Below are 19,372 nucleotides of genomic sequence, written 5' to 3' on the forward strand. Positions count from 1 at the left end.
GCCCTTTATAGCCTCAGTTGTATCGTGTTACAGGTCATCCATAGACGCCTCCTCCGCTCTACCATACACCTCAGATGCCGTATTAGAGCTATTCTCCCTGGAAGCATCGCCTCTAACACTATGCCGTATGAATCTGCATATAGGAGCACTTAGAGAGCCGTTTAGTGAGGCTAACAGTGATGGGAATTGGGACACATCCACAACTACACTGCAAAAATGGGCATTTTTCAATCAACACGCCTGTATGGATAGAACGTGGTTTTCATTTTATAACAGCAATAGAGTTATAAACAGATTCAACTTTATTTAAAAACAATACAATATAAAAGCAAACTTTGCATCTGTAAAACCAGAACATAATTCAGATACTATAACAGCCCTTAATACCTGCCACAAGATGCAGCAAATCATCATTACAGGATTTCTGTAATTAACACAATATGTACAATTCTAGATACAGTTTGTTACATTTTAATAGACAGGCTAAAATTAATAAGCCAGAAAATGCAGCCAAGCTTGTCCATAGTCTGCATCTTGTATCACAGCTCAATGACATTCACCTGAATGGGGCTGAATTGTGGTACTTTGCACATACCATGGACAAGAGGGCATAATCTAATACAACCCCTAAAGGTGAGGTCTACACTGGACGAGTCCGCTGCAGGAAATCTGCAGCAGGAAGAAGGAAAGTGGAAAACACACACCAAATGGTGCAGTTGTTGCAAAATATGTAGCACACTTACTGCAGGTCTGCAGATTACTTTGCTGTCAACTGTAAAGGCTGCAGATTTTGCACATGGAAATTCTACACAGAGCATTTACGGCAGACCCGTTCCATGGAGACATACCCTTAAAAAGCAGTTGTCTAAGTGTTCTAGCAACTTCTTAAAATAGATTCAACTCTTAAAATGGAAGTAGCGGTACTTACCCATCCTCAGACCCAGCGCTGTAGCCCTGCGGTCCTCTAAGATTTTGTATAACAGCTACCATCTGATGGCTGCAGCCAGTAATATGCAGTCTTCCTGGCATAGTAGCTCCCAGCATCAGAGCAAGTATGCCAAGGAGAATGGCATTTGACTACTGCGGTTTACGATTGGCTGCAGCGATCAAGTGGTAGCGATTCCACAACAGAGACTTCGAGGACCGCAGCACTGGATCACCAACTGATGGCCAAGTACTGCTACTTTAAACAGAGTTATAACAATTTTTTTAAAATACATCTAACACCTGGAAACCACTTCAACCCTTTCCAATGTCAGCCCATGGCAAACATTAAGACTTTCCTGCATAGCTTTGATCTCGGACGAGGGCCGACGCATTTCTAACAGTATGCAGGACAGTGCGTCGATGTCGGAGGCTGCTCTGCATATGCATGGTACAATATATAGAACAGCGTTGCAATAAACCAGTCGGCCCTCGTCCAATATCAGAGCTGTGCAGGGAAATCCTAATGTTGGATGTTTACCAGGTTGGAAAGTGTTAATCTTCAACAAATTGCTAAGAAATTCATCAAGGCAGATTTTTTTCTGTGGTTCTGTTGAGTAATTCCAAGGAATCCTCAGTGCGCTTTCCGACCCAAAATAAAGAACGAGCGGAGGAGTGTGCGGGTTGCAGGGAAATTGGATTGGAAAGGGTTAAAAGGGGTTGCCTTTATAACTATTTTTTTTAAGGACTGGGCAAGGGATTAAACTACAAATGAGACTATACTCGCCTGTCTTCAGCCCCTATGGGACATAACTGAGTACCTCCTGCAGTGGTCCACTGGCTTCCAGTGGACAGGGCTGCAGAAAGGAACTGATTGGGAGTGACCCAAGCGGCTGAAGACAGGCAACTATGGTAGTCTTCTGTCCAATGTCCATACCTTAAGTTTTTTCTTTTGTAATGACAGCCCCTTTAATGGTGGTTTCACACAGCTAGATATTCAGCTGTAGGTCAATGAAGTTATGGAAAACTTTTAAAAAACTTAAAACATTAGAGTAACGTTCAAACAAAATAAAACTGGGTTTAAATTCCGGAGTGTAAGACATTTCCAATTAAAACCTTGTCCTTGAATGCGTGCTCGATGTCACGCTCCTCTATCTTCAAAGACACCTGGAAGAGTAGAAGCACAAGAGTTAAAAGGATGTTATCAGAAATTGACCTACCGTATAAATCAGGTTATCTTAAACATTTTTAACGTCACAATCTTGCAGCGTTCACACCGACCACTAAGGCCACCTTTACACTAAGCAATCATTTAGATAGCTGCTCAGAAAAGTCACTAAAGCAGCCAGTTTAAAGCTTGCACAAAGAGTTTACTTTTCATTAGTTGTTTCTGGAAATTGTGTGTCCCGTCCATGCAAATTCATGAGTCACTCAAAGAATCAAACAAGCGATTTGTCAGTGGACAGCGGACTTCTCACTCAGCGCTCCACCACCTATGTGAAACGCAGAATGAAAACACACACACACCATGCCCATAACACTCCTATAGAACTCAGTGGGTCCCCCTCCTGTCCTTTGTGTGAGCGGTCAATCAGTTCTACTGAAAGCATCTCTCTAAAGGCTCTCAACTTGCAAAACAGTGTGGGAAGAACTACCATCTAAAATACTCACTTTTGTGAGGCGGGCTTCCTTGGCTCTCTTGAGACCCAATATCCCTCTGGTCTCCAAAAGCTGGCAAAGGGACAGGCATTCTGACTGGCCAACCATTCCCATCTGCTGTTTTCGACACACCTTGCTATAAGTGTCATAAAGCTACAAGACAATAATGTAGTCAGGATAAGTGCAAACGGAAAATTTAGGGTTATTATAATTTCAGTAAATTAAAGAGACCCGGGGCTATGATTGCACTATTGATAAGGTAAGATGTTGCAGACTCACCTTTCCCATAGCGACCTCCTTGATTTTACTCTGTTGTGTGAGCAGCAAGAGGGAACACACTACAAGTTTCTGCTGCAGAGGAAAGGTCTCGCTGCCTGTTGACATTTTGTCTCCATACACATCAGATATGACCCGTGAGATGTGAGGCAGGCTGACTTTCTTTGGCACAGGTGCAGGCACTGCTTCTTTAGTTGGTGAAGCACCTATAAAAACAAGGAAAGAGGCCAACCTTACAAAAAAGGAAGCAATGAATCATATCTAGTTGAGAGGTTGTCAAGCTGTACAAGTTCTATTACTACATAGGAAGAAGCAATAAAATATCTCCGGAGCACCATTTATCCTACACTGCAGTTTTACAGCTACACCCATCAAGATGACCGTTACAAAAAGAACAAGAGGAGGAACTGGACAGGATACGAGCAGCTGTCAAATCCTGTCCAGTGACCACACAGCACACCCGTAAAGAAATTAAGGGAAGATAACTATCTGCTTACATTCAGATCGTGGCTTCAGGACTGTCTGGCTCCGAACATCCGATTCCACTATTTCTACAGCTCGTCTGCAAGAAGGAAATACATACTTAATAGATGGAAAAGCCCATTTCAGAACTAATGGGGAGACAAAAAAAGCACAATAGACATTTCACTTGTATGTACTCATAGTAAGGCCACTAAATGTGTCCAAAAAAAAAAAAAAAATGTAATTAACTACCTGCAGATGTCCAAAGCTTTTCGAGCATCTCCAGAAACCGCAGACACTTTCCTGGCACAAAACTGAATGGCAGCATTATCCAGAACTGGGTCACCGGAGGCCTGCATAACAAAAGGAAGAGCATTCAATCATTTTCAGAATGGAATGAATGAGAAATATGCTCAAGGAACAGGAGTGCTCAATATTTACAGTTAAATGGGCTACTGGTGATCCGTAAAACTCCTTCTGCATGCACAATAGCCATATACTCATCTTTCCCTGCTTCGGGTCTTCCCTCTGACATCACATTTACAGACTACCCACAGTCCGTTTACAGGAGGTCACAGGCAGCTGCAGCCGATTAAGGACCACAGCACTCAATGCAGAGCTACATTATTGACTGCAGGGCCTGTGAAGTCCCATATACCCGACGGGGCTGCAAACAAAAACTGAGCTTCGGCTGGGGACAGGGTAGGAGCAGGAAGGGGAGTATATGTCTATTTGTTATTTTAGTGCATGCAGGAGTTTTACAGATCAGCTATAACTTTGGCAACCCCTTCAAAGTCTAACTGATAAACCAAAAAAGGGCTGAAGTACTCCCTAAACTGTGGGGATGTCCTGTCATAGTAACCCCCGGTCCTCCCTTACAGTGCTATGCTACTTTTTAAGAGACCTTGCAACACATGGACAGCTGTGCACTGTCCATGTACTGCAGATCCAAAATGGCCAATGAGACTATTCTGTATACAGACAGTGTGTGTGAGGGTGGGCGAAATTGCTGCACCTCCCATTCTTATCAGTTGTCAAGGATAGGAGTAGGCCATTAAATGTATAGGGCTCCATGTACTCTGAGATAGAGATAGAGAGGGTTTTTTTTTGGGGGGGGGGGGGGGGGGGGGGTGTTTACGAACTGAAGCTGAAACGTAGCTGATCAGCAGATCAACTATTGATAACCAATCCTGAGTCAAGTCCCAGCCAACTCCCTATAACAGTGTTCGCCATGTGGTACAAGTGAGAACCTTGTTATGCAGATTGGTATGACTATGCAGATACCAAGATTATATGTTTTCTCTCAGGCTTTTCCACTTCTGCACAATAAAAACCTTTTTTTGAAGAATCTCTTTTGGGCAGAACTGCATTTAAAGACACAAATTTAATTTTCCATTGTCTAAGCCATGTGCAGGGTTTTTTTGCATGACGAGCTGTAGTTTCAAGGTACACGATCATTTTTTTTTTTCACGTGCATGTTCACTGTTATTTTGTTTATTGGGGCAGAAAGAACAAAAGCAGCATTTTGGCTTTTTTACCTCGCTTAAAGACAAAATGTTGACATTTTATTGTACAGATCATTACACGGTATAGCAATTATGCAATTTACAAGTTTTTATTAACGAAAAAAAAAAGAAAAAAGTGCCCTCCAAGATCATATCACAGATGGCATGGCAGAGGGAGTTCCTTCCCTTTGTTAACCCAATAATCTTTATATAGCGCCAACATATTCTGCAGCGCTTACAAGAGAGGGAGAACAAAAAGCACTTTAGATGCCCCAGTGAGCACTTACCGCAGCATCTACAGGGTTGAACAGCCAGGATCACAGTCGATCCCAACAATTTGTGCAGCAGCTGTCAGCCGTGACAATGTGGGCACAGCTCCGTAATTGTATGGCAGTTACTGAGTCATGATGTAGGATTACTAACCAGGGCCGGAAGAGATTAAAGTTTCTTACCTGTGCAAGTCTGTCTTGTAGGATTGTGACTATCTGGTCTTTTGTATAAGGAGAGAAATTCAGCAATTGCGGCTTGCACTGGGACCGTGCCTGCAGTCTAGGCAGTATGCGGTCAGTCAAGTCCAGAGCGTTTGCAATCCCTGAAAAGACAATAAAAAGGATCAAACTGAATTGTTTAAAATAGGCAGGTTAGTGGCTTGCAAGCTGTATACAGTATGAGCTCTGAAACCTTACACTTCTACTTACCAATGAGTACAACTCTAGAGTTGGTCAGCCAGGGCCACTCAAATACAGTGTAGAGGATGTCGTGCCCCTTACTGTCCAGCTGATCCAACTCATCCAGTACCAGAAGACTGCAAAAGAAAACCATTGATCAGATACCCATTGTGTGATATCAGATACCCATACCAAACCGGTCCAGGTGTAATCTCCCAAACTGAATCAGCAACATTTGGTAAAGATAAAGCTAAGAAACTATAATGCACCACGAAGGGAAAACTAACAAGAGGAGATGATTTGAATACGTACATCATAGGTCCTTTAGATGTGACCAACTTTTCTAGCTGCCTGACCACATCTTTCCCAGGAAGAGGCGGCTTTCCATTCCCAGAGATCTCTTCTGCTATGAAAGGGAAGATAGCCTGTGAGCTGCGTAGGGACATGCAGTTGATATAAACAGTCTTGCAGTCCTTCAGAACCTCCTGAAATACAAAAATCACAAAAAATAAGAGTCAAAACACATGTAGTGCAAATGTACACATCCCCAAATATTACCCACTCAGGCTTTCATATTGCATTTTCCCAATCCAGCGCCATCTCCAGCATGGCTTACTGTCTTGTATACAGGAAACTGCATAGACACGGAAACCATAGGTTTTGGCGTGCAAGATTGAACACCCCCCCCCCTTTTTGCAACTGTCCTGGTTTCCATCCTTATTCAGTTTTTCAGATATGAGCTAAAAAGCCACAAACAGAGGTAGTGCTGGACTGTGAAAACCTAATTTGTTCAGAGCCTCAGCCATACCTTTCTTTTAACCAGACCCAAGGTTGTAATACTGTTGTATAAACTACATCATGAAGCCTTCTAATAAATCCTAAAACATTCTGCAGGATTGCTACAAGATACTCATCCAGACCTTGTTCTCCTGCAGCAGCTTGTTTAGACAGGCGGTTTTGCCAGTTCCCGGAGCACCGGAGATGTAAAGGCTTCCAGGCTTCTCTGAAGACACATGCTTCTTTAAGAAGGAAAGTATGGACGCCGTCTCCTGGTCACGTGCCAGCAGATGTTCAGGCACAGCCGTGTTCAGGGCACACTTCACCTTCTGATAACATGTTGCTGTAAAGAGGAAAAAGCATTAATTTGCAGGAATGCCGTCTTCATAGCGTATAAGCAAATTATTGTCCGATCACACTAACAATAAATATAAAGCAAGTGAACAGGTAAGAGGCGAGTCTACTAATGGCTACTAGAGGAGGCAGAGGGCAAGTTTTGTGTGAGCATCAGATAATCAAAAGAGCTCATCGGGGACGACTAGAGCACCACCAAGAAACCATTTAGCTTTACAGGAGTATTAAAGCAAATTGCTACTAAATTAGTTTGCATACTAATGACAGGGTTCTCACCTTCCTGCTTAAACAGACGACTACCCACAGACTTTCTCTCATGTGGTCCTCGATGGGATGAGCTGGTTGGCGTTTCTTGACCCCTTTTCTGAGGCGATAACACAACGGCATCTTCTCGCTTCTTGACGGGGGACAATGGAGATGCAGCAGCCTGGTTCTCATCAAAAATTAGGCGCCTCCCTTTGGCTGGACTCAGGGGACTCTTCTCATTACAGCTTTGTTTGGGTGGGGAACATTGAAGAGACTTAGGGATGTTACAAAGATTGTCATCACCTATTAAAGGGGGAGAAAAAAAAATAATAAGATGCTGGCAACATGTTACATCAGTGGTCTCCAATCTGTGGATCTCCAGCTGGTACAAATCTAAGGGCACCAATACCCAGGACAATCATCACCCAATTATTTGCTGACAAGAGCGATTCCATGCAACTGTTGTCTCATGTAACTATTGGGCCCAACAGGGCAAGTGAGCGAAAAGTTGTCAAGTTTTTAGCTCACCTAAAAACTAAACGACTGTTGGCCTGTGTAAACAGGAAGTCATTTATCTATGAAGGACGGCCTGTTTATTCTGAATGGAGGCGGGCAGCTGCAAGCAACATCTGAAGCGCTCCGACTGCATCCAGTGAGCAAAAGCACAGAAGCAATAATCATTGGGACAGTCATCACGTGTAAGACTACCCCAAGACTCCCGGGCATGCTGGGAGCTGTCATTTTACAACAGCTGGAGAGCCCCAGTTTTGAGGATCGCCAATCTCCATTATGTACAGAATCGAAGGTTCTTACCAAGCCTTTTCCGAGGACTGAGTGGCAACTCCTTGAACGCAGGTGACAGCGTCACAGTAGCTATAGTTTCTGATCTGGAACGAACAGGCAGTCCCGCTTTGGCTTGTGTCTTCGCAGCCTTTGTCTTAGGGAATGGAATAGAGCTTTGGGACTTGGACCGTGTGCTCGGCATCACTGAAAAAAAGAAGGTTATCGTCTAGAGATGAGCGAGTATACTCGTTTCGAGTAATTACTCGATCGAGCACCGCGATTTTCGAGTACTTCCGTACTCGGGTGAAAAGATTCGGGGGGCGGCGGCGGGAGGCCCTCTCCCCCCTGCAACCCCCCACGGCGCCCCCGAAAAAGGGGCGTGGCCGAGTACGCTCGCTCATCTCTATTATCGTCATTACACTCAGTGTGATTGACAGAGGTGGATCCACTGAAATTCATGAGATTGAGGGGGGGGGGGGGGGGATGTTAACAGGTAGGTAAAATAAAATTCTGCATATGCTGTAAAAGTGTGCTTCAACACCGGCAAGGCAAATATTGCCAACGCACATCCCACATCAACAGCGATGCTCTGCATCCAATCGTACGGTCCTGAGGCCACATGCTCTAATGAGTACAGTCTTATTAACAAGCTTCTGGGAAGCTCCCAATTAAGTCATCAACTGGGAGCAGTAATAGCTTAATGAATGAGACAGCCAGGGCAGTGTGCAGGTTAACAGGTTTAATTATCAGTATGAAGATGAAAACCAGACTGCGAATGTTAACCCTTAAGATTCCCATTGATATAGCTGCAGGAGGGCTTGTTGTTGTGGGGCAAGCTTCTATGTATTTATTTCTTTGGGGGGGGGGGGGGGGGTTGGATTTCATTTCTATGGTGTTTAGCATTATCCTCTGGGTACCGCGATACCAAGCTTATACAGTTCACGTTTTGCCATCTTTGTACACTGTTTACTGTGCAGTATAAGGGCGCCTACCCACTTGCGTTGCCGATTTTCGCGCGTGAAAAACGCGGCGTTTTTTGCAGCCCTCCATTGACAATCATGGGTGCATTAAGAGAAAAATAAGGAGACATATGCAACTGACAGTTCCTATGTGAAAAAAACCCACGAAACGGGGGAAAAAACCCAGATGGACAAGAACACATTCTATACTAATTGCTCTTGAGAAAAAACGCAAAACATCGCAGGAAACAACAAAAAAAAAAAATAAAAAAAAAATATCACAAGTGGGTAGGCACCCTAACTGTTAAAAAGATTTGGTATCGCCCTATTCTCGCTGATTTGAATAATTAATTTAAGTCTTTTTGTTTGCTACTTTTCACTATTTAAATTAGTATTTTTTGTATCACCACATTCAAAAATCCATAATATATATATTTATTTATTTTTTTTACGGGAGGACTTGTATTTTTAATGGTACCATTTGGTCATGCATATTGACCGATTGCGTTGATTTTGTTTTTATTCAGGGTTTTTGGGGGGTTTTTTTTCATTGCGTTCAACGTGTGGGTTAAATAGCGTCAGTCATTACGAACAGGGAAATTCCAAGTTTGTGATATAGATATTTTTTTACATAAGAGGGTAATGGTGGGATATTGACTTATTTTATGGGCTCAGAGGCCCAGAGACTGTCCCAGCGTGGCCAGATGATGTACTGCCTTTAACTTGCACACTTTTGTGTTACACGGTTCACCCCGCTGCTTCTGGTTTAGTTGGCTATGCACAATAACCTGCATATAATCCATGTGCTGCCATAGGGTGCCCCTATCTGCTGCAACATGGACTAGAAACGTATGTAATAAAGCAGGAAGTTGCGCACAACTTGTTTTTTTTTGCTGGTTATGGATTTCATATGATTTTGCAAAGAAACCAAACCGTACGACAGTCACATCAACTGAAAGAATGCCCAATTATTGCTCCTTACGATCAATTCTCCCAGACACGTTATGTAGGTCGCCCCGTCTGCAACAGGAGGTGCAAGACGACCGCAACCAGGAGGTACGTTAAAAGGGGGTATGCAAGATTTATAAAAATCAACGACTTGTCCTTCAATGGGCGCTGCGCCACAATACCAACTAACGCCGCTGCACTACAGTCAGTGTGATAGGCTTCCCGCACTCCTCATACTGAAAGTGGCGCCGGATCGCGGGGCACTGATGACCTGTCATCGATGACCATATTTCATCCCAAACCCGTACGACGATGGCGACGTTTGGGTTCCTCAGAACCTTTTTGCAAGCCTCTAAGATTCGTTAATATAGCATGCAAATATTTTATATATCCCTACAAATTAAAAAAAGCCGTCCTCACTACATACTGCAGAGGGCAAAGCATCCAATCAAATCATTACTTATAGGTAAACGCCGCTGGGCTGTCGGCCTTCAGATCCGTGAAGCTGCGGCCTCCTCCAACAGAGACTGCGTAAGTCAAGACACGGAGTGCGCCTGCGCTGATCACGGTCACCAATATTATAGTCACCGCCTGACCGGCCTACTTAATACGTTATGATGCCCGCTGTGCTACGGTATCAAATAGACCATGTGGGTAGCGGTCAGGAGGCGGACCCTATAACATTGGTGGATGTGACTGGAGAGCACAGCTCACGTGCGTTACGGACGCTCTGATCGGAGCAGGCGCACTGGAAGGATTGACATGCGCAGGCTCTGTTGGAGGAGGCAGCAGCTTCGTGGATCTGATGGCCGACAGCCTGGCGGCGCTTACCTATGAGTAACAGTTTGATTGGACATTTACCCTAGTGATGGCACCGGGCACAGCGTAGGGCATTCTTTTTAACCCTTTTCAATCCAATTTGTATCCTGGTTTTCCTAGGGGGGGGCTTACTTTTTTTCTGCCTTTATACAATGGCGCTATCTGCTGGCTAAAGCCAGTACTGCATGAGGTGACACTTTGGATAGGCTCCAACAGCAGAGAGGCTGGCAATATACAGTAAGAGAACCCCCACGGATGCCTTCCAACATCGGAGCTGTACAGCCTTAAAGGGGTTGTCCCGCGCCGAAACGGGTTTTTTTTTTTTCAATAGCCCCCCCCCCCCCCCCCCCCCGTTCGGCGCGAGACAAACCCGATGCAGGGGTTTAAAAAAAAAAAAAATGATAGTACTTACCCGAATCCCCACGCTCCGGTGACTTCTTACTTACCTTGCGAAGATGGCCGCCGGGATCTTCACCCACGGTGGACCGCAGGTCTTCTCCCATGGTGCACCGTGAGCTCTGTGCGTTCCATTGCCGATTCCAGCCTCCTGATTGGCTGGAATCGGCACACGTGACGGGGCGGAGCTACGAAGAGCAGCTCTCCGGCACGAGCGGCCCCATTCAGAAGGGAGAAGACCGGACTGCGCAAGCGCGTCTAATCGGGCGATTAGACGCTGAAATTAGACGGCTCCATGGAGACGAGGACGCCAGCAACGGAGCAGGTAAGTGAATAACTTCTGTATGGCTCATATTTAATGCACGATGTATATTACAAAGTGCATTAATATGGCCATACAGAAGTGTATAACCCCACTTGCTTTCGCGGGACAACCCCTTTAAATCATAATGTCTTCAGAGGTCAGACAGTGGATTGGAAAGGGTTAAATGCGATTGGTTGGGATGGGGAAGAGAGATTGCCTTGGTGACTTTGGTGATCTGCTGTATCACAAGGGATGACTGCATAAGGGGGTAAGATGTCCATTTAGCATATTTAAGTACTATTTACATTGACTCTCCCATGTATATACACAAAATAATCCTATAGGCAATGTATGGGAAACCATTACTATCCACATGGCATTGTACAGGACTACACTGGGTACAATAGGGGGCTCACATACACATTCTCAATATAAGTATCCCATACTAAAGCTGTCGTACATGAACCGTAAAGAAATACACGCTGTAAAGTGCGTCGCTGCACTGAGAACTTACTACTAAATACTTACTGTAAAAAGAAAAGGTTCGGCACAGAACTGGACGAAGCTTCCACACCGACCGCCAGCTGTAGAGTGTCCTCAGCGCGCCAAACTGCAGCACCTGGTTGCAGCTCGCGCTCAGAATCCGGCGCCAAGCTCTCCCATTGGATGACGATCCTGCCTAGCAACGCGTTGATTGGCTGTTGAATAGCGGCAAGCGCTTCCTGTTTCTCACGGAGACCGAAGAGAGTGACGTCGACATCCCGCTTATTCTGAAACCAATGAGATGTCTCTGCTGGGCGGAACACGTGACTCTTTCTACCAATACAATTCTATTATGCAAATGTCGCAGCAGTGGAGAGCGGCCATGTATTTGGTGGTGAACAAGATCGAATTTCTTGATTAGTTAAATGCAATGTCTGCAGAATAGGGGGGGGAGGGAAGCTGACAAAGTGACGTGGCCGAGAATTACTGCGTGGCTTTCAGCCATGCCAAAATGATTTTGTATTTCATCCTTATATATCTATAGGGGATAGGTATACATGATATAAGCACCTACTTATGGCAGGCGCATGGTAACACACGGTGTGAATATAACTCAGTTTTACTTCAGTGTGTTCCTGCGTATCGCCGTGTATAGCAGCGGAGCTCACGCACATGAGCATCTTGGGTTTATTTTATTTTTTTATTTTCCGTTCTGTTGCTCGGCAACGTTGCGTATAAACGCCTCATAGACACACATGGACAGCGTTCTGTACACACCCATAGAGAACAATGTGGCTCTATCACATGTATTACGCAATAAAATTAACATGCGTTCTTTTTTTTTCTTGCGCGTTTAACGCAATGAATAGACACAAGAGTGAGCGTAACGGCAACAATCAATGTATGTGAATTGCCGCTATATACCGTGTATTATATTCACGTACGTGGCGCGTGTAATATGCAATTCAAATACACTTGTGTGAATCCAGTCTTATTCATGAGCCCCATAACTGCGCCAATCATACTGCCGCCAAACGCATCTTTTAAAGAACAAAAAGGAGGAATAACTCCACGCAGGGCACCATATTTTCCACAGTGCTTCTGTGCCCTCTGCCTGGCATACATTAATGTCCAATGCCCACAGTGCCACCCCTCACCCCCTAACCCAGTCTTCGCTACTCTCCAGTGAGGCTAATCGCAGAGTAGCCGCGACTTCATGCAGAAGACTCGAGAGCAGCACTCGCATCAGACAGAGCGTGGACACCGGTCCGTGTCCTGCCCAGGGACATGGCACACTGGCATGTGTTTGTATGACATATTACTCTATCTATGGCATTTTATGGGCAGCACTCAGTCCCAACTGGAGTTGTCACCTTTATCACAAAAAACTCCGGGCAAGATAATAGGGGGTGTGGCTTGTCACGACATAAGGTTTTACCTCTGTTATTTTAGTGGCTGCAACTAGTAATTGTGTCCCCAGATGTGGCCCCAATAGTAATAGTGCCCTCAGAAGCACCCTACCCACCCTGAACCTGTGTCCGGAAGCAACCCCGCACCATCCAGTATGTCACTCCCTCTCTTTAGCTCCCGTCCGGCCACCGCTGTTGTAATGAGAGCTGTGACCCCTGACTTGTCCCCCCAGCATCTGCATACAGGACGTAGGCGCCGGGAGGAGAGGTCTGGGGTCATAGTGTCTGTCTACAACAGCCAGTGACATACTGGATGGTGCAGGGATTGCTGTCGGCCGCAGGCGCCCTCACCTGACACTTATTTTTCACCTTAATAATGGCCGATACAAAATAAATATGGGCCATTGGACTTGGTTACCAGCCGGCAACCCTATCCCCAGTACACATTACTGTACCAGAGGGCCAAGATTCGCTGTCGCGATTTTAGCCTCTATATGGCCGCTTCACAATTGAGAGCAGTCTAACAGCACTTGCAGAAAGCAGGGAGATACACGGACTGCTGTGCCACGCGGACACATTCACCCTGGTCAGAGGGATTATGCCGATGCGTTGACAGGGGAGGACAGCGCCAAGGGCATACAACAGACCACCGCAGTCAGCGGTTATAAGCACACTGGCCTACAGGGTCTGGGGAGGGTTGGGAGATATGCCCGCAAGTGCCACCAAGTGAACGTTTTGTTTTACATGTGCCACCCTGCATTGCTACGAACGCTCTATGTACCCGCGGAGCAGTGGGACGACTCCCCTCCTCCAATATGCTGTCTACACAATCACAGATATACAGGAGAAGCAGGGAAGGTTATTATAGGAAATCTATGACGGATCAATACCACGCAGAGCGGGTTCATACATCCTGGGGGCACGTTTAGATTGTCTTAATACAATTCTGTATCCGAGCCGTATAAGAACAAGAAGAGTAACCAGCGCCCTCCGCAGCCCACCACAAATATACGAGGGGCATGCAAGTTGTAAGGTCTCCTAATTTTTTTTCCTTAAAAACGACTTACCTCAGACGGCTGAAAGTGTTCTCATTGCTTAACACAATGTCCTTCTTGCCGTACACATTTCTCATAACGTTCATGTCAGGATTGCAGTGACAGCCTCTTCAGGGGTCTATTTTGCCAACTGGAACAATTGCTGATGCAAGAGAGCCACAACTGAAAACTGTGTGACCACAGAGAGCGTCCTTCATCCGCGTCTCATCCATTGTGACAATTTGCGGAATGAAGGCACCATTCATCACGTCAAAAAGCGTCTGATCTAGTGCCACCTATGCAGCCAACAATGGCGGCACCCACCTGGATGGACACTTTCCGCCTCTTCAGATCTTCACGCAGCATGGGGTGCCCGGATCTTATAGACGTGCCGACTTTGTAGGCAATCAGCAGTCCTCCATCATCACTTGCGCAACAATGTTGTTGCACTGGCTGGTGCGTGGCCGAGGCACCTTCGGTTCGCTCTCGAATAACATTTGTCCGTCTTTGAACCGCCGCACCTTTTTCACTTCCATGACACCTTCACTGCATGTCAAAGGGCGTCATTCAGGGCAAGTGAAAAGGATTATCACACGCTTTTCTTGGAATGTGAATGTCGCCATTTTAAGTATTGAAATCGCTTCTATTTCCAGCCACTGGAACGCGGATTCTGTGCGCTGGACGCCGCCGCCATCTGTCTCTCTCATCCCCGATGATTGCCTGTATCTACTAAAATGTGTCCCATGTTTCTACCTGCTCCCATCCCCGTGAAAAAAAAATAGTAGACCGTAGAACTTGAATGCACCTCGTATACGCTCAGCGGAGCCGACAGGGTGGTTAGCTTAACAGAGAGATAAGGCACTACCAAAAGTGTCTGTCAGCAGCTTATCTCTAGGAAAACCAGGCATGGCCACTCGTTTCCTCGCATCCTGCCCATTAGGGAACAATTAGGATACGCTGACATAAGGCTCCTTTTAAACTAAAAAAAAAAAATCTTATTTGTATAGCACCAACTTATTCTGCAGCACTTTCAGGTAATTTATTTATTCCCCCCCCTCCCAGCAAGCTGGGTACTTATTTTACTGACCTCAGAAGAATAGGTCAACCTTGAGCTGGCTACTTGAACCATGTGGAGATTCAACCCGCAACCTTCAGGTCCTGAGCAAGAGCTTAGGATTGTATTTCTGCTGCCTTAACACTGTGCGCACACAGGGCTTAGTATGGAGGGATTTATCATTTGCATGAGCAAACGATTACAGAGCTCGCTCGTAAATCGCTCAGTTGCGCACATTTACTGTACCAGTAGGTGTATACGAGTAAGGCCGTCTGCACATGAACCAATTTGCATTGCAGAATCCACAATCGGCATCCGCACTGCAGTTCTGCAGCAAATACCATCCATAGCATGCTATGGCAAATCGATTCTTCCTGCACACGCGCAGAAACAAATAGCGATTTCTGTGATTTTCCGTAGGAAAATTGCTGCATGCTCTGTTTTTGTGCGGTGTCCAGACAAACGGCTTCCATTGAAGTCAATGGAAGCCATCCGACCTGCGGCGCAACCGCAATTGACATTGCGAATAGGTCATGGGTACCCGCGTCATCATCTAGTGATGCTGTGGGAAAAAGAAACATTGTAAAAAAAAAAAATATATATTTATATATATATCTGTACTGCCCCCGTCCAATGGCGGCTCGCCGTGGCCATCCGCAGTACAGAGAAAGATAAATGACGGGTATGTGGCGTCGGCACAGGGTCGGATTCCGCTGCAGGCTCCTGCATCCAGAAACCGAGCCGGTCGTGTGGAGGCGGCCTAACTGATCGGTTTACGCACAGCGAAGCGACAGCGGAAAGATGAAAGCTGCGCTGTGATCGATTACTAGGGACAACAAGGACATCTGACTGGTGGACCGTTCTGCTAAACAAGGCCCAGACATTGTTATTCTACTGCTAGGGGGATATGAGACAAAATGGCTGCCAACAAAGACCAAAGAGCGTTTTGTCGCCTTGTTTCCACGTCTATTAGCGTACGTCGGCATTTTTTAACAATTCGTAAGTGGTCCTCCAGTTTTAAGGGAAAAGGTTGCATTTGTAATATCATCCGGATGCTCACCAGTAAGCGTGGAAACAGCGGAGCGCGTCCATGCAAGTTTCACACGAAGTCCTTAGAAATCCGTCAGAGCAAGCAGAGACCTAGACGTCCCGCCGCCGGCTGTGTAGAAGATGCTGCGCCAATGTCTGTGATGTTATTCCTTCTGATTGTGCTTCACCTACGTGGAGCGTATGACCGACTCCCCCCAAGGTGAATGTGTTTTTCGCTATAACCTGTAGGAAAGTGTCCAGAGAAACAATCTGGGGGATTTCATACCTGGACGCTACAGATCGGGCTGCTACAGCAGCCCGAACAGGAAATCCCAGCTTTCCTCTTCCAACAGGACGAGGAGCCCCTCCCCATTGTCGCAATGAGGTTGGAAGTGAGCGGCCATTACCAGATAGATGGATTAGCCGTGCAGGTAGTGATGATAGTGAGCGTCTTCCTTGGCCTCCACGTTCCTCACACTTTATGCCTTGTGATTTATTTTTTCCGCCCTCTGGGGGAGTGTTAAGGATAAAGTTTGCACGCCCCTCTTATCTCCCACCGTGCATGGTCTGCGAGGACGCTTCCCAGAAGGCATTGCATCCGTCAGTTACGAGTATTTTATAGTGGGAAGATGATTTGTAATAACCCTGTATACGCCACGCAGCCAACAAGAAAAAAAATAGGCAGTTTTTTTTATCTTCACCCAAACATGGAGACGCAAGGGGAGAAAAGAAGTTTAAAAACAGCAGCGAGGTCGATCATCAATACAACAAATACGGCGTAAAATAACTATTACACATTTATAATCCTTATTCAGTGCTAGTGTCAGGATTAGGGAGTGGGCTGAGAAAATATTGGGGGCACAGGAGACCCCACGTGGGCACAGATCCTTAGTATTCTGCCATACTTTTTCAGAAATGGGCGAAAGATCGGGCAAAGTAATGGCTCCTTCACACGGGCATGTGTTTCTTCAGTATTTGTGATCCAAAACCAGAAGTGGAACCTACAGAGAGAAAGCATAATGGAAAGACTTGCATTTCTTCCATATTTTGGACCCACTCCCGGCTTCAGTACACAAAACACTAATGAAAAACCTGCCCGTGTGAAGGAGCCCTAAACCTGTCGTTTGTAAGGCTGCCTGTGCACAAACGGTTCGGATTCCGTATGCGGGAGCCCACAGTGGAGTCTGACCCTGTGCCCGGCTGGCGTGCACGCTTCCCTGTATTTATCTGTAGTGCGGATGGTTCGCTGTTGGACATGCGCAGTACAGATTCTCTCTCTCTCCCCCCCCCCCCCCCACGCCGTCACTATGCGATGACGCAGAATCCACAACCTTTCCCCACCCCCACCCATTGCAAACAGCCGGCAAGAGGAGTAGAAAAGGGGAAGGGAGTTTAGCAGTCACGCTGCTAAGTTTCCTCCCACCTCCCTTCTCCAGCAGCTGTCATAGGCTCCCATAGAAGTCTAAGGCAGCGGCCATATTCCGGCCAAAAAGCTAGTTCCAAGGGGAAGGAAAAAAAGAAAAGTCACCCATCTCATCTGATGCATTGAAATCCAATGCATCAGATGGTAGCGTATATCGGCTGGCCGTGACGATGGCGGCTGATACACGCTCATGTGAATAAGGCCTTATGGTGAGCTTAAAATCCATTGTTCAGCCTGAGAGTAGATAACACAGGAGCAGCTGATTACATTGTATTCAGCTAGCAGCCTATAGGAGAACAAAAGGAGCTAATTGCAGAGCTCAAACCACCTGCTGAGTTCTGCAAGCAGCTCCTGGAGGCTCGTTTACATGCAAGTAATAAAGTGCTAATGTTCATTGGTGTCCATTAGCGTTGTATGCAAAATGATGGCTAGATCTGTCAATCTTTCAATCATTTGAAAAATTGTCTGTGTGTAAATGAGCCTTTAGGCTAGAGGTGCATTTAGGTGCACTACATTTATAACATATCATTTAAGCAAATTGCAACTCCCAAATTTCCACAGTTACTACAAAGCAGGCGCTTTTCTTGCGACCCTCGAGACTAGGTCCCTGCAACTCGAAAATCACAGCCCAGTCACATTCACTTCTATACATGCAATGGTGACCGTGATCTTTGGCTGTGCAATATGTTGTGCTCAAAATTACTGTGCAGCTCAAGCCATAAAGAAGTATTCCAGGACATTTTTAACTTTTGCTATTGGAGACTGACGGGTCATCAATACATAATCATTGATGAGCCATCATTCAGACTCCTGTTGATCTCCTGATTCCTAGTGCCACTGTTGCTATGGTCAGTGGAGGAAGCAGAAAGCACTGACCATATTGCGGTGGCCCAGGTTGGTACTACACTGCAGTTCCCATTGAGCTCAAAGCATTACCAACCCGGGCCAAAGAAAATCAGCACTTTCTGCTTCCTTGGCTGACCATAGCGACGGCAGCACTGGGAATCAGCTGATCAGCAGGATCCGAGCGGCAGCTCCCCAATGATCATCTACTGATGACTTGCCAGGAAAAAAGTTTAAAATGTCTCAGAATACCCCTTTAAATCGAATTACCCAGAAGCCCAACACCCACCCATAAACACCAGATCACAGCAATCTATTGTGGGATGAGAGTCAATACCTTCTTTTGTTTAGGCTTTACATTTGCCACATGCCACTATCAAGGACTGATCATTATTTCTGTACATGTCTCAGTTAAGGCTCTTTTACACGGAACAATTTGTGTTCAAAATAGTCGTTGAGACGAGCTAAAACGAACAATAATCGTTCAGCGTAAACGCAGCCAAGGACGAACAATAAATAGTCTACTTTTCGTTCACCATTCATTTTATAGAGGCGTAAGAATCAGTCGTTTGGTTTAACCCTTTCCAATCCACTGTCTGATGTCTTCCTACTTTTTCTGATTGAAGCTTGTACGGCTCCAATGTCAGAAGACGTCCGACAGGGTATTCTTACTGTCTATTGCCAGCCACTCTGCTATCGGAGCTTTTCTGGCACGCACACACTGGCTTTAGCCAGCAGATGGCACCGTTGTATAACCGCAAAAAGAGAAAGCCTTTTAAGAAACCCTGAATCCAAAATTGGATTGAAAAGGGTTAAATACCGATTGTTCCGTCATTCTCAGTCACTTCTACAGCAAACGATTTCTCATTTGAACGCGCCAATGATGTATCCGCTTGTACAAACAGGCTGCACCAGTGAACTCCGGACCTGCTGATTTCTCGTTTGAACGCGCAAACGATGTCAAGCCTTACACAAGCAGGGGTAATGGTGAAACGGTCCAAGAAGAGCAGCACACGC

At 45.8% G+C, this 19,372-nt stretch overlaps 1 protein-coding gene across 1 annotated transcript; it reads right to left on the bottom strand.

Moving 5' to 3' along the window:
• Positions 1-342: 342 nt before the first annotated feature.
• Positions 343-11,729, bottom strand: CDC6 (cell division cycle 6). The gene is made up of 12 exons (XM_066587172.1): positions 11,609-11,729; positions 7,685-7,858; positions 6,902-7,174; positions 6,415-6,614; positions 5,807-5,979; positions 5,525-5,631; positions 5,279-5,418; positions 3,574-3,674; positions 3,357-3,421; positions 2,863-3,065; positions 2,596-2,736; positions 343-2,091 (listed from the first exon to the last, which is right to left on the bottom strand). Coding segments are annotated over exons 1-12 (1,665 nt in total). The 5' UTR covers positions 11,610-11,729; the 3' UTR covers positions 343-2,004.
• Between the last annotated feature and the right edge of the window lie 7,643 nt (positions 11,730-19,372).

The sequence above is a fragment of the Eleutherodactylus coqui genome, chromosome 13 (genome assembly GCF_035609145.1).
Source record: "Eleutherodactylus coqui strain aEleCoq1 chromosome 13, aEleCoq1.hap1, whole genome shotgun sequence".
NCBI lineage: Eukaryota > Metazoa > Chordata > Amphibia > Anura > Eleutherodactylidae > Eleutherodactylus > Eleutherodactylus coqui.